The sequence below is a fragment of the Cydia pomonella genome, chromosome 18 (genome assembly GCF_033807575.1).
Source record: "Cydia pomonella isolate Wapato2018A chromosome 18, ilCydPomo1, whole genome shotgun sequence".
Classification (NCBI taxonomy): Eukaryota; Metazoa; Arthropoda; class Insecta; order Lepidoptera; family Tortricidae; genus Cydia; species Cydia pomonella.
In genome coordinates, this window is record NC_084720.1 from 7,645,556 (window position 1) to 7,662,220 (window position 16,665).

Consider the following 16,665-nt stretch of genomic DNA (forward strand, 5'->3'; position numbering starts at 1 on the left):
TTCTTTCCTACATATTAATTTACCTACTTATAATTTTAAAAGTGAGCTAGTAACAAGAGATGTAGTGGAATTGGAAAGTGAGAGAAAGCTTATTTCTAATAATATAGGGGTGTTCTATATTAGTTAGAAAGAGATACAATGATCTGATATAGTTACTGTAATGTATTTTAAACTTTTACTATCTTTGTCTTTTGTATGTTTTATATTAATTTTGTTGTTATTCTGTCAATAGACAGAATAATTATGTTACCTGTCGTGATTGCTTCACCGGATGATCTCATCGGAAGACCAGCGCTGGAAGTCGTCAGAAATATGCTGAGATGAGACCATTTCGTGGCACTTTCTCCTTTTTATGTTTCTCTGTTTGTGCTTACAAATAAATTATTCCTATTTTATTCTATTACAGGTTACTTACCTTTATTATATTTATAACGCGACCCAGTTTAATGAGGCCCTTGAATCATCAATCCACCACTTATTTTTACGCGCGACCTACGCATGTATGTTTATTTGAAAATGGACTACTTTATATAAATATACTCTGGTGATGATCGAGGTTACATCGTATTCTTTATACAGTTAACAGTAGTGGACTCAATGTCAATACAATATTCTTCAACAAACCACAATAATTTAAGCTGGACAGCCTAAATACAGAAATGCTTGGGACTGCCAGGTCCGTATATGATTGATCACAGTAGCCATAAAAATGACCATAAATTATGACGTAAAAGCCTGACCAGTCACATGGGAATGTGTCATCGGAAGCAGATGCTTTCAATAATACATATATGTATTGTCGACATAGGTATATACGAGTAGTAAAGTCGGCAACGTGCATGTGTCGTGTCAATTTCATTTGAATTTAGTTACCAAAATGCAGGTACCCAATTTTGCATTTGAGAGTTCAAATTTATCAACTGCAAACACAGAAAGTAAACAAGTGACATATAAGTATTTGCCTAACACTATCGCGATCCGCGTATCACGGCATCTGGGTCATGCGAATATTCGGAGTAGGCCGCGTGCACTAGAGTGGAGCCAGTCTTTGTGCCTTTTGTTTTCGACTAACCAAACGTCTGGGCGGTAGAAGCCGGCGAATAACAATGGCTAGAGGGTGAAGCTAGGGCGAAAATGGTGTTAGGTCTATTGAAGAACGTTCGCACAGTCGTAAGGTACTCAGTGTAAGAGTTTTAAGGGTCTTATTCACGACAATAAACAGCAAATAATGCGAGTTCTTAAACCGCCGGTATTCAAATCGTACCTATACCGTAAGAAATAGGTCGTCCCAGACGAAGAAACAGACACCTTCCCTTTATCCATGACTGTATTCGTATTGAGAAACTGAACGCTCTCGGTCGGACATAAGCCGAGGGACAATAAAGCATAGTTCATATAGAATTGGTACGCACTAGAAGATTGTTATTTTTTTTAGTAATTAAAATAATAAAGTTATGAATGGTGAATTTTAAATAGTAATGTATTTAGCTTTCGAATATGTATAAATTTAAAAAAAATCTCTGTTATGTAAATAATTACGAACTGTTTTCATAAGGGACCCCCCTCATCTTCTGCACAACACTTTTGTCGACATTTGGCATTAGCGTGTTGATTTCTTGTAGATCGTAATGAATTGATAGCCTGGACAATTTGACTAGTCTTGTTTAAAAAAAATTTCATGATTGCCTAGTAGTTTTTGATAGATTGAAATTGGGGACAATTCGGAGGATTCATATCGTGGGGTATGTAATTGGCCTGATTATTAGCATACCCTGCCAAAACTTTTTTTGAGTAGTGGCAGCTGGCTAAATCTGGCCAACATTTCACAGGACCGTTATGGGTTCTAATAAATCGCAATACTCATTTCTCTAAGCACTCTTTAATATAAAAGTCCGACTTCATTGTTGACTCTGTTATAACACTTTTCGTGTTACAGCCGCAATTATAAATTCCTTGCCATATCGAATGTTTATTCGCGAACTTGTCAAGTTTCACGAGCTTATATTTTTCGGGTACATTACCTCTATTATTGGCCATAAAAACTACGAACCGAGTAGTTGATTAAAATCGAGTTTTACATACGTCTTGTCGTCCAACAATAAGCAACCTTCGAATTTTGTCAATACTGGGTCGTACTCGTACAATAGTCGAGCTAGTGTTTTAGCTTGTCGGATCTGTTTAACAGTCCGATTTGGCTGTTTTATTATTCGATAGCTCTGAGGTGAATCATCTTTATCTTTCTAAATGTTTCTTTGAATTTTTGGGATAAATCGTAATTAGACCGTCCTGAATTTTGTTTGAGTGACCTTGGGACTTTTTTTTCCAAAATCTTGTTATTTGTCCCAGACCTCCGATTAGTTTGTATTTTCCTGTCGGCTGATAGAGTCTCCTTGTAATGTTTTATGACCCTACAAATACTAGCTTTTAGCATCTTAAGCGACTTAGCTGTCTTCGTCCGGGATCGATAAGAATTTTCTAAGTATTTGTGCAAGATCAATCTCCTTTTCTCAATTTTCATGGTCGACTTTACAATGCATAAAGCTAGAAAAATAATATTTTCACCATTAATACTTTGAAGGTTGGTGATTGAACTGTAACTGTCAATTTTTTTCCCGCCATAGAATCATTATTTTTTAAACATTGCTAATTATGTGCCAATTCTATATGAACTAAGCTTTATCAGTTTCCCACTTAAACGTAAGTTACACGCATAAAAAAGACGTTGCTTATCATACATATCCAAGTACCAAATGAGTCATATGACCTCATGTTAATGCGCAAAACTTTACCATTGATAAGTTCTGTGTGTTGCTGTTAGTAGGTAATTTAGGTACAGTTATATTAATGGTCCTCAAATTGACTCAATCCTCAATCTATAATGATGACTTTCATATTAACATCTCGGGATCTGGGCTTCACATATAAATGGTCACACGCAGCATCTAGATTTCTCAAAATTGTTATGCGGCTTGGACGATTTATAACAAGATGCCTATGACTTGCATTCTAAGCATTCTTACACTAATTGCAGGTCCAATTAAGAGTGCAAAGTAATGATAACGATAACATTTTTCCCAGCTGCCCTAGCTGGCCAAGGGCGACACCGGAGGTTAACCGCGCCTAGTTCCGGCATCTCCTTTGTGAGACGCGGAAACTTGTCGCGGACTCGGTGGCTAGGAGACGGATACTTCTGTGCTTCTGACCTGCTCACTTCCTAGCTAACGGCTTTGTGCTTATTGCCTATTTTGACTATTTCATATAAATATAGCTTTATTTATTTGGTCACTAAGGTATGCTTATTAAAAAAATCACCTCACCGGCCTTACCACCATATTACCTTACCTTATCATATGCCGCCATCTTAGCTAGCTAGCACCTTGCTTGCCTTGCTAAGGAGCGTCTAACATTATTTTTAACCGACTTCAATTTCATAGAAGGAGGAGGTTCTGTAATCGGTTGTGGCTATTTTTTTTTATGTACGTTTACCGATTACTCCGACACCCGTGGTCCGATTTGAGTAATTATTTTTTTGTTTGAAAGGAGATATCTCCAAGTTGGTCCCATTTTAATTTGGTTCTGATCTGATGATGGGATCCATGAGGAATTGAGGGAACTCCTAATTTTTTTTTAAAGGCACGTGTGATTTGGGCGTTTTCTTAAGCAAATCGAGCATTTTCTCTCGAAAATTACCAATTTGATGTAGTGCAACTGTAGCCTTACCACGAGTTTGACTCAACATATTTGCTGACGTGTTCGTAACTTACTTTCTATACATCTCGTTAGCACTAATAGGATGCCAGTACGAGCGAGATGTATAGAAAGTAAGTTACGCTAGGGAATATGTCAGTGTCAAACGCGGGGTAAGGCTACTTACTGATTATGCACCGACTTCAAACATATCAGTTGGTAACGCATATACTTAAAAAAGGATAAAATTTTATTTTATCCTTTTTGAAGTCGGTTTACCTTTTTTTATTAAAAATGTTTTTATTTTATCTTTGACTAAATGTATTCAACTGAGTAGTAACTGGAGGTATACTCCTGATGCTGACCTACAGTAAACACTGCACTCCTCTCATGTATTACTATGATTAATTTTAAAAAAATGCATATCTTTACCTGTCGCGTCGAATGATGATCCCTATAACGGTTCTTTCATTTGGATGGGCTTAATTTTAAAAAATAATTAAATAAATAGGTTTTTCCGTACTTTTATTACTAAAATACTACATTTCTATATAAAGTAATGTGCTAAATTTACAAAAAAATGTTTACACACATTTTACGTGACAGCTACTCCATATAAAAATGAATTGTCATATTAGGGATCATCATTCGACGCGACAGGTATAAGCACAGAATAAGTAATTGTACTACCGTACAGAAAAGAAACTGTACAAAACCGAAGTTTGACAGCGCCCTGAATCGCTGTCAAACTTCGGTTTTGTAAAGTTTATTTTCTGTCCAATAATGCTGACCCTTTCTAATGTATGGCACTATCCCCTTCGGCTATTTAAGGTTGTCAAAATTCAAGCCATTATCTTCTCTGTAGTTGTGCAGGCAAAGGGACGTCAAGTTCTGCCAACCCTAATAATTGCTCCTAGCTTTGCTGAGCCGAACGGAATCGGTAATATTATAAAAATAACTCTCAATTTCTGATTGCTAAATGAATGAACGGAACGTTATAATTAATAATCGTGGCCATAACTATAAAACACAGGAACATATTGAATAAATACATAATGTAAATATGAAGCCCTAGTTTCTCGGGCAAGTGTTCTCACGTAAGCTGTTATGACGATTTTAGGTAATCAGTAAGTCGGTAACAATGGATTTATATAACACCTGGTTACGCACTAAAAACGGAAGGCACCTTGGAAAGAAGCGTTAAGTCCGAACAAATTGCTGAAATTTCTAATATGGCGATAGAACCGATGAGTCAGCAAAGAAGCGGATCAATTTGGCTGAAATTGTTCGTGAGGCTACCGGAGACATCGAAATTCGAAAATCGTCTGTCTACGGCCCGGTCTCTCGAATAATGCAAGAGCGATAGGGATGGAGATAGACGTTCTTCGAATTCCGATGTTCGAGGTAGCTATCCAGAAGGGCGAAGTTTCTAAGCGATATTACACTACACGTGTTATCACGGCTTCGGCGCGTCATAGCTCAAGAAATGAACGACTGATCTGAGCACATTGTCCTAATTCACGAGTTAGGGCTTTACATTCAAAGAAAACCGAAAACCCTTAACATTTCTTTAAAAACAAGATAATCTATGGGTTTCCGTTATTGGTAAAGTTTTTCGCTCCCCTTGCTGTTTTGCTACACATTCTGCCCTCACAAAAACCCTGCCCCTGCCGTATTCAAAAAACACCACCGCTACATATTTATTATGTTACCAATTTGCGACGCAAAATTTGTAAATCCTCCCCTAATCGTTAGAGTCTCCGCACTCGGACAGCGCTTGGAAAACTCCCCTGGTGGTTAGTGGCAATATGTTATTTACTTCCACAATCTGCTTGCACGATTTCCAGAGTGGCGCCATTTCCACGGTACACGTCAGCACACAGCCACAAAGGGACACTTACATGCCGACATTGCAGACCAACATTAATATGTTTGTAGCATTACTTTTTATAAAAAAAACATTGAAATATTCTAAAACACGATTAAGTTTCATTGGCAAGGTTTTATGTCAGGGTTTTTGAGAAAAGTCTTATAACACATAAAGTATGTGCTCTGTTGTAATGTGTAATTAATATACATTTATGTGTAATATCGCGCGCCAGACGTGACGACGCGTCTCTTAATTTCCCATCATTTTATTTGCTCCTCCGGCCATCCCTACTAATATTATAAATGTCTGTCTGTTACCTCTTCCCGCTTAAACCGATTTAGATGAAATTTACTATGAAGACAGTTTGAGGCTCGGGGAAGGGAAGGACATAGGATACATTTTATCAATAATCACCATCATTCTACGCAGACGACATCACATACCGAAGTTAGTTAGATTATACATAATAGTAATGTAACTTCTTATGATCGATTTTTTTTAATTATCTCTATTTTAGGATTTTTAGGTTCTTAATATCTATCACAGTAATCGACAGTTCGTTCCGCCTTTACCTAGAGCATCCTTTTGTCTGGCACTATTCAAAAGTCCTGACCCGCACCGCCCAGTCCATCTTTCAGCTCCACTTTGCGATCTAGGTCGCTCAAACAGCCACGTAGTTCCACAAAACGCAAGAATAACTCGTGAGTGCGCAACTCTGACCTGCTGTCGAAACTAATTCATGCGATAGGTACTGTACTGGTGATCTACTTACATCGCCCTATCGTCATCACACAATACCTAAACGTATATTTTATTTAAATTAAACTTGCGTCGTCTATTTCATACTAACCTAGCTACGAGGCTACACTGATAATATTTATTAATCGCAAACTTATGCATGTTAATTTATATCTTTCGGAAACTGCATGTGTAATATTTGTTACACAAGCACATTACCTACATTATGATTTAACCTCATTTAAGTTCTAAACAAAGGGACTAAGGCGGCCTTGTTGGTCATTCCAGCGATCCCACAGGCAAAATTAGTAAAATATTTGCAGTGTCCGCTGTCATTGAAAGGAGGCCGTGCTCGCCAGAGTGGATCAATTAAACCGTACCTGTGACTCCACATTGTATGTACTTATATACCTTCGAGATGTAATAAAATCTACAATGAGACTGAGGCGTTTAAAACTGACCACCTAAACGCCGTTCCCGCAACGCCTGAAACTTTTAATGCACCCGGAAATTTATTTAAATTCCATTTGCTTAAATATGTTTTTGGTTGTTTTACAGACTGCTTACGTTTATAAAACAGGTCACTCGTGTCATCTTACCTGTAATGTTATCCAGCGTTTTAAACAGACCTCTTAAGGTGATTGCTCGTTTTTAAAAATCCGCCATCTCACAATTACCACCTCCGTATTTAGGCTAAGTTAAGATGGTACTGTGACCTCCGGAACTACACTTCCTAACCAACCATATTCTCTTTCCAGAATGGAGACCTCTGCATATCAATCCTGCACCCGCCTGTGGACGACCCGCAGTCGGGCGAGCTGCCCTGCGAGCGCTGGAACCCCACGCAGTCGGTCCGCACGGTCCTGCTCTCCGTGATCTCGCTCCTCAACGAGCCCAACACTTTCAGCCCAGCCAACGTGGACGCGAGCGTCATGTACAGGCGCTGGCGTGACTCCAAGGGCAAGGATAAAGAATATGAGAATATTATAAGGTGAACATGAGCAACCCGTTCTACAACTTAGCGTTAATAATTTCCCCACACGATCAATCCGCACGGTCCTGCTGTCCGTGATCTCCCTGCTCAAGGAGCCGAACACCTTTCTCTATAAGCGCTGTCCTGACTCCAAGGGCAATTAGCAATAAGGGGTACGAGAATTTTAGAAGGTAAGCAAGATCTCCTACAATTTCTAATTTCCTTGCGCACTTCACACTCTTCACAGTCAGTCCGCTCGGACCATCCATGTTCTCGTGAACAGAAATGGCACTAGCATCGTTCTGTAAACAACCAATAGTCGTTACGTACAATAATTGTTATAGGAAAACGCGACGCCAGTGAGTCGTTACGTAATTAATAGGAAACTGTTATAATATTGTTGGTAGCAACAGTCGACATCGATAAATAGTTCCATATAAACTAGGTCAGAATTATCAGCGGAGAACCTCTGGTTGACGAGCTGTAATGACGATAGTGCTCTTTTGAAATGGCTTATTACTTACTAGTCTTACTACTATATACTTTTATAGTCTACGATAATCATGATCATAACAGAGCTGACGCGCTGGCTTCAGTTGCTTTATAAATAAGTCCGAGAAAAGCTTCAATTTGCTTTGAGAGATAAGGATGAAATTTTTATGCTGCAATAAGGTACTTTAGTAGATTATATTTGAATTCTCAACCGCGGAAGGATTTCCTATGATTATTTTTATTACAAGTGCTAGTGTTCGCGTAACTCTACAAAGGTATGGACTAGGACCTAGGTATAGAGAAAATGCGTCCCCACGATCGGTCTAAATATTGCCGCTTTACACATCACATACTTGTTTCTTTCTAATTGTTCTCGCTGATATAGGTATATACAGTATACACGTTTGTATTATTTTGATCATTTTAATTGATTTCATGCTTTGATTTCATTGCACCTTAATTTCATTTTACCCATTTACCAAATTTCCTAGATCTCAAAACGGTATAGTGTCAAAATGCTTGAATCTAAGAATGCCTAATTTTGTTTCTCAAAAATCAGAAAATCACACTCCCAAAATGCATCTTCCAAAAAGTTATTAGTTTCAAATTGACGTGGTTTCATATTACATAAATGTCATATTACCAAAATGAGTGCTAATTTATGCAATATTATATATTTTGAGATTTGAACGAAATGAAAAAAAGTCATTATGATATTCGGTCATTTACCGGTTGAACCTGGAGTTACCATGGTTACAATCCCGGTTGATACCCCGGGTTGTTTCCTTAAGCATTTTGAGACTAAGTTGTTTTGAAATATAGTCCATATAAAGACAATGGCATTATGATATTTAGGCGCAACTAAGCTAATGGAATTATTTCATAATCCGATAACGGGACATCCATATACATACCTTCCAGACAAACGTCGCTCGCACTCGTCTCGCTTCCAACGAATTTCACACACTGCTTCACACGCTTGTGGGTGTTATCACATGCTGTGGTACCATTAAAAAAGTCGCTTTATCGCTATAATGTTTTTTACTTGTGTCTTACATTGACAAATCGTTTAATTGAAGTATTGGTTCTCATCTGGGTCTGGGGTTAAATTAGACAGAATGATGCAATATAGATTACCGTGTTAGAGTCAGACCAAGCTAAGTTGGCAGTGATTTTGATAGCCCAGACGGTGGAAGTGTTATTTTAAACGTCAAACTTCTATGAAATAATGACTTTTACTTAACACTTGCACCGCTTCGGCTATCAAAATATTGTCAAGAGGGCATCTAAGACTTTGGGCTTTGTCATGAGAAGCACTAAATTATTTAGGCGCAGCGCAACCAAAATATTGCTATACAATAGTCTGACGAGGAGTATTTTGGAATATTGCAGCGTTGTCTGGAGGCCGCATTATGCTACCCACTCATTACGGTTAGAGCGTATTCAAAAAAGGTTCACTCGTCACTTAGCATTTCAGGCACGTGTTATGGCTAAAAGATCAACATCCTATCAAAGGAAACTGCAATATTTCAAGATGGATTCCCTAGAAGATCGACGGACGCTCCTAGATGCAACTTTTTTGTACAAGTTAGTGAACCACAAAATAGATTGTCCACAACTGCTGACATTGTTGAACTTTCGTGCTCCATCCCGTTTCCCCCGTAATGCTATCACCCCTCTTTACGCCCCGCCTAGAAGATCAGTTTCAGGCACTAACTCTCCAATATGCAGGTTATGTAAAATTGCTAATGGTTGCTGTGACAAGGCGGATGCACTATGACCCACTAAATAAATTTATAAAATCTGTCCGAAAATATTTTTTTAAACATAAGTAATTAGAATTTAAGTTAAAATTTTGGTACTTCTATAGTTGTTTACTTATATTTGTTTCGCATGCCGTGTTTACCTGTAAGTAATTGTGACACCACTCCTTACATGTATTAGCTTGTACGTTTTGAATGTATCGATGTCAACAATTGTTGGTGAACCTTAAATAAATAAAATAAATAAAAATAAAATCGCTGCCAACTTAGCTTGGTCGAACTCTACATACTTTGAAGTTAAGATAGTCGGACAGATCAGACTGCGTGTATATATGGATAATGCCGAATCAATCACGTATGTCGGGTTATTCCGAAAATGTAGGTATTCTGAAAGATGGAATTACCCGACGTGAAGCGGTGATTCGAAATTACCCAACTACATCTTACAGTAAATAGTTTTACTTGTTATTTTATTAGATGTAGGGATTAGTACCTACCTACCTAAAAACGGCGTAATTAATAGAAATTATATTTTCAATTAATTCTCGTTATTGGATTGGTAATTTTGGTTATTTATTTTGAGCGCGTTGGAAATGATGGAAAATAAAATACTTATTTACAGACCAATTACAAATCTCGTGCAGCACACGTCATGCTTACATTTTAACATGTCATGAATCAACTTACATAGCATAGATACTAAGTTAGAAACGTTTATATGGTGTTAATTATTTTTACAGGAAACAAGCGCAAGTCGCGCGTATAGACGCTGAAAGAGAAGGCATCGTCGTGCCTCTCACTCTAGAAGACTACTGCATCAAAACACAAGTCAAGTCCACCACGCAAGAACCACAGGTAATACTTACACCTAGCCTCGATTATCGCTTCAATGTTATTCAAAATGGCATTTCCGTTTTTCATTATTCATTATTAATTATTATCGTTCAACATACATAGATATAATAACTACTCGACTACCACAAATAGGTACCTATACACCGAATACAGTAAAAATATGACGTTTACAATGACACCGCCTCACTTTGTCCTGGTTTAGTTAGGTTAGTCGGACTTTGTCTAATAACGTACCAACGGGATTTTAATTGCACCTACAAACGATATTTAAATGTCTACCTAGATAAAAATGAAATAAGAGTAGTTTAAACAAAATCAGTGCAAACTGGATAAGTGGAACCTGGGTTAGTGGAAAACCTCTTTAAGTGGACTCAAGTTCTCGGTTTCAGTCCCTTGCCAACGAATTACGTTGTTGTAATTAAGTTTGTATTTTTAATAAACCGTCACAAGAAGGGTAGTTTGTTTCGTTAACCTTATGGTGCGTGTTTTAACTACGTATTTTGTATGAGATCACACATCGTTTAGTTTGGTTCTTTTAGCCATGGTGCGGTGCCGTGCTGTTAGATAAGCAATACCTAAGCGCAAAATCAAGTGTTTATCTCTTCAGGATAAATTAAAAGCAGCCAAGTGCGAGTCGGACTCGCGCATGAAGGGTTCCGTACCATTTATGACGTATTAAAAAAAATCTACTTACTAGATCTCGTTCAACATTTTACCACTTTGGACACACATTTTTTCACTTTGGAAGTGTCTCTCGCGCAAACTATTCTTTTTAGAAAAAAAATATATTAGAAACCTCAATATCATTTTTGAAGACCTATCTATAGATACCCCACACGTATGGGTTTGACGAAAAAATATTTTTTTTTTAATTTTATGCCGTATTAAAAAAACTACTCACTAGATCTCGTTCAAACCAATTTTCGTTGGAAGTTTGCATCGTAATGTATATCATATATTTTTTTTAGATTTTTAATTCTGTTATTTTAGAAGTTACAGGGGGGGGGACACACTTTTTTTCACTTTGGAAGGTTCTCTCGCGCAAACTATTCAGCTTAGAGAAAAATAATATTAGAAACATTAATATCATTTTTGAAGACCTATCCATAGATACCCCACATGTATGGGTATGATGAAAAAATTTTTTTTTTTTAAATTTCATGACGTATTAAAAAAAAACTACTTACTAGATCTCGTTCAAACCAATTTTCGGTGGAAGTTTGCATGGTAATGTATATCATATATTTTTTTTAGATTTTTCATTCCGTTATTTTAGAAGTTACAGGGGGGGGGACACACTTTTTTTCACTTTGGAAGTGTCTCTCGCGCAAACTATTCAGTTTAGAAAAAAATGATATTAGAAACCTAAATATCATTTTTGAAGACCTATCCTTAGATACCCCACACGTATGGGTTTAATGAAAAAAATTTTTTTTTTTAATTTTTATGACGTATTAAAAAAAAACTACTTACTAGATCTCGTTCGAACCAATTTTCGGTGGAAGTTTGCATGGCAATGTATATCATATATTTTTTTTAGATTTTTCATTCTGTTATTTTAGAAGTTACGGGGGGGGGGGACACACTTTTTACCACTTTGGAAGTGTCTCTCGCGCAAACTATTCAGTTTAGAAAAAAATGATATTAGAAACCTCAATATCATTTTTAAAGACCTATCCATAGATACCCCACACGTATGGGTTTGATGAAAAAAGTTTTTTTGAGTTTCAGTTCTAAGTATGGGGAACCCCCAAAATTTATTGTTTTTTTTCTATTTTTGTGTAAACATCATAATGCGGTTCATAGAATACATCTACTTACCAAGTTTGAACAGTATAGCTTTTATAGTTTCGGAAAAAAGTGGCTGTGACAGAATCGGACAGACAGACGGACATGACGAATCTATAAGGGTTCCGTTTTTTGCCATTTGGCTACGGAACCCTAATTAAAAATGATAACAGACTATGAAAGTGGGAAGTTGTTTCAATATAAGTTACTTCATAACAAAGGACGGACATTATTTTCGTATACGAGTACTGTGGATTAATTACAATATTGCTTTTTTAAGTCAGGATTACATACCTATTTATTTTTAATACATATCTAAATACATATTTAATGAAAGATGATTATTCAAGTCTTGATTTTTTATTTTACCATACTATACGTGACCTCTATAAGTGACATTACTAACATCCACAACCTCTGTTAGCGAGAGCCTCTGTAAGTGAGAAAACGTTTATTTGAACCTGGTTAAGTGGAAAACTGAGTAAATGGAAAACCTGGATAAGTGGAACTAAACAGCCGGTCCCTTGCGATTTCACTTATCCAGTTTCCACTGTAGTAATTATTGTCGTACAGCATTTTCGAGTCATTTTATTAGAAACTTAGCAGTAGGTATCCTAAATTTGTTCAATATTGCGTACCATAACATGTCAAACACGCCTAGTTAAATAAAAATTGAGCCACTATTCCTACTAAACAGCTGTACATATCTCATTTCTATTGAGAGAAAGGCGACAATCTATTTGCTCTTATCAATGTAGTTCCAATCTAGGCAATATTTGTGAATATAGGCATGTTGAGGGACTCTTTTTCTTCTTTGCTACTTACGAATAAGTAGTATACAGTGGAACCCCGATAAGGTGATATCTTCGTTAAGGGCCTACTAAAGCCGTGAATACCGGTTCGTAAGCCACGCCCGCTAGCTTCCTCACTCCCCGCTAGCACGCACACATGGAAGCGCTCCGCGGAGTCCGCGGCGCACGTGAAGGTGAAAGCTCCATCTAGCGTTACAAAAGTTAACTACGATTATACGCGGTCGGCCAGAAACTTAATTCTTAGAAAATAAAAAAGATGGCGTTATTATTTGCTACTAGAAAATAAAAAATATATTGTTGTAAATTGTAATAAATCTGAGACTACAATATAGCCAATTTTTATTGTTGATTTTTGGAAGATGTTAATAGTATAGTTAATTGTAAGTATAACACTACCTATCTTTTTTAAATTCGGTGTGATAACTAACAATGTAAGATTACATTGTTAGTTATCATATTTTATTTAGTAATATATTGTTGAGGCAGGAAATACAGGGTGCCGTTTTCCGACGACCAATTTTTCGGATGATAGTGAATCACAGTTGTCAGTGGTAACTACCTACATATAAAAAAGAAAAAAGTAAGTAATATGGTAACAACGAAAACTACCAAAAAAAGTGAAGTAAGTATTTTTATTACGCTGAAATATGTAATATTCAACTAATAACTTTTAAACAATTACTCAAACAATCAGGGTGATTCTTAAATTGTGTCCAGAAAAATATTTTTTTCATAAAAGATTTTTATTTTTCACATATTGTTACGTATAAAAAGCATTTTTTGATGCATATGGTCAAGCTTAATACCCTCAGGAAAGGTAAATAAAATGAGTACATAATCACGGTTGTCACAAAGTGTCCCTCAGTCGTGACGTTTCGGCATTTTGGCGGCCAACTCCGCTATTTTGAATTATACAATATTTTTAATATAGCCTAAGTTACTCCCATGACTACGACACATCGAATGACAGCTCATACGTTGAAATTCGTCAAACTAGCGCTGTAGAGCGTGACAAAGAATCGGATACACATCATACATCCACATACACGCGGAAACTATTTTTCTGCTTTGGCAGTTGGGCAATAATAACAAATGAACGTATCTAATAAAATCCATTTCTAAAGAGTGAATATGCCTCTAAATTAATCAAACGAATTGAGAATGTCACGACCGCGTGTCTATATGACACGAACGTGGATTCAATAGTCCGTGGCGGGGACAGAATTTTGAGGCCACTGTCGTGACAATTTGAAACATGTTCGGTATTACCTAAAAATTACCTTTGACTTTGCAAATATTAAATAATTAGCTCAATCTCGAATGTATTAGGTATATCTTATGTTACAAACAATAACGTGAAATGAGTACTGACTTTTAAAACTCAAACACGGCGGTGACGCGTTAAGGTTGACCTTTTTTTTAATTAACACAAATAAATAATTTTCGGTAAAACTTCTCCCTTCAGCCATTTGCAAATCTGACAACAACACAGTATTGCTGTTCTAAAAAAAAGCGTTAAAAAGGCTGCCAGACGTAAAGGTAACTTTCTACCGAGTACTGCATGTTTATATTACCACGCGCGTCGGTGACACGAAAACTGATCACAAGATGTATGTTATTAAAATTGTTATAAAGTCGTTATATATCCATACAATTTTTAAACCGTATTGTGGAATAGGTGTAAGTGTTAACATTTGATATAAAATTCTTCCAAAAACACTTTCAAAGAAAAATAAAATATGATAAAATCCGAGGAAGTCACACTACACGTTCCGTGACATTTAGAACTTCTTAATATGTTTCTAATAAATGCTCTTAGGATATTAGGTTGACATAAAACTAGAGGTAAATTACTGAGTATATTGATATTTAGTTTACTTATTTTCTTAAAAATATATGCTATTCTTACAGGTAACACAAAATTGACGTATGTATTTATGATTGTTATTTTGACTGTTTTTAATTTAAGTTAATTTGTATTGTATTTTCGATTGTTTGTGATGTAATTATGGGTCTTTCACCTGAAATAAACGATTTCATAATATCGTTCCCCTGGCTTTGGTTCACTGTGATTTTCATTCCCGTGTGTTTTGATATAAAATGTATTCTTCATGGGCATGTACAATGTTAAATCATATGTCAAGTAAATGATTATTTACTTTCATGGATTAAGTAAAAATTATCGTAATCATAACAGTTGATCAAAGACATACTTATTTCTTTTCCCCTGGTTCTCATTCCATGCCTTTGGACTGGGGTTTCAACTAAAATCAACGTTTGGTACTTCGTTCTATAGATCTTAAAAATAACATTAAGTTGCTAAGGGCGTTCTATGATTCAGTGTATTATTTTGGAACTAATTGTTCCGAAATTCATTTTCATTATGCCATTCCTTGTCATTCCCTTATCGGTTTTTTTCATTTCCTCGTCGCTTTTACATTCTTTTTATCGATTTTATTATTCCCCTGATAGGTAATAAATTGACCAAAATGTATGCCTATTCGATTGATGGGCTTATATTGAAATTATATTTAATAATCTGATCAAAGAACGACCGTTCAATGCCCGCCATAAGCTAATTGGTTGGCTAATGGTTTCAAGAGCACGGACAAATAAAGTATAGACTAACATTATCAACACAGAATCGCGTTCCTCTGAAATGAAAAGTTTGATCGGGATATCCATAATTGCACAACGCCGTCTATTAGGAACTACTTTAATTATCAGACAGTTAGACAAGAGGTTGAAGCACCGAACCAAGTGTAATGAACTGTTACTGCTGTTAAATGGCTATAGCAGTTGCCTAAACTTACAGGAAAGCGATTTTGTAAAGACATTGTTAGTAAGCGATTTTGCTAAGTATAAAACTTCAATCGTCTTTGTCAAGACTAAGATATATTAGTAAGGTATAAAAGTAGAGCTGTATAATTTTAAAATCTAAAAAAAAAAAGAAATTAAAAACAGTTTTAGTTCTAAGATGTACATTATCAAAAACCATCCTGTATATGTTACCATTTTATAGTATTTTTCAAACTCGATGGGTAGGGTGACAGGTGTTATCTCTATATAATTTTTAACCTGAAAAAGGCCAAATCTCGCAAAATCGTATTGAAACGACAGCTGTCAGCGTACCCATATAAAAAAACTATAGATAGCACCACACACGAGCTGAAGAGTTACATGCGCGTTGCCGACCCTAAACTCCCCCCCCCCCCCCCCCCCCCCCTCGTTGAGCTCTGGCAACCTTACTCACCGGCAGGAACACAATACTATGAGTAGGGTCTAGTGTCTCTTTGAATGGCAATTTTAAGAAAGGGACGATTCGGTACGTTTTTCTTATTGCTCCTTGTCAAGTAAAATCAAACAGAAAAGCATACTTACTTTACTCTTTGCTGAAAAGTCATATTAGTCATTGACGTTTTGACAGTATCCTATTAAATAAATTATGTGAATAGTTCTTAAGGCATGCGGATTACAAATCAGAGGTCGCTGGTTCAAACCCCGGCCCGTGCAAACGAGTTTTTTTTTCTAATAAACGTGTTGAATTTTTTAGTTTTTTTTATATAATAAGTATATTTGTATTACATAAAGATTACCTAGGCTATACAAAAATTGGTATGAATAAAATAAAATTATTCGTGTCATTAAAATATGCTTTTAATACACATATTTAAAAGAATAACTTTA

At 36.2% G+C, this 16,665-nt stretch overlaps 1 protein-coding gene across 1 annotated transcript in view; it reads left to right on the plus strand.

The window, feature by feature from the left end:
- Nucleotides 1-16,665, plus strand: part of LOC133527725 (ubiquitin-conjugating enzyme E2 R2) — a 58,044-nt gene that overhangs the window by 33,291 nt on the left and 8,088 nt on the right. The window contains exons 3-4 of the mRNA XM_061864873.1: nucleotides 7,054-7,286; nucleotides 10,264-10,378. Of these exons, the coding sequence (XP_061720857.1) occupies nucleotides 7,054-7,286; nucleotides 10,264-10,378 (348 nt within the window). The remainder of the gene's footprint in view (nucleotides 1-7,053; nucleotides 7,287-10,263; nucleotides 10,379-16,665) is intronic.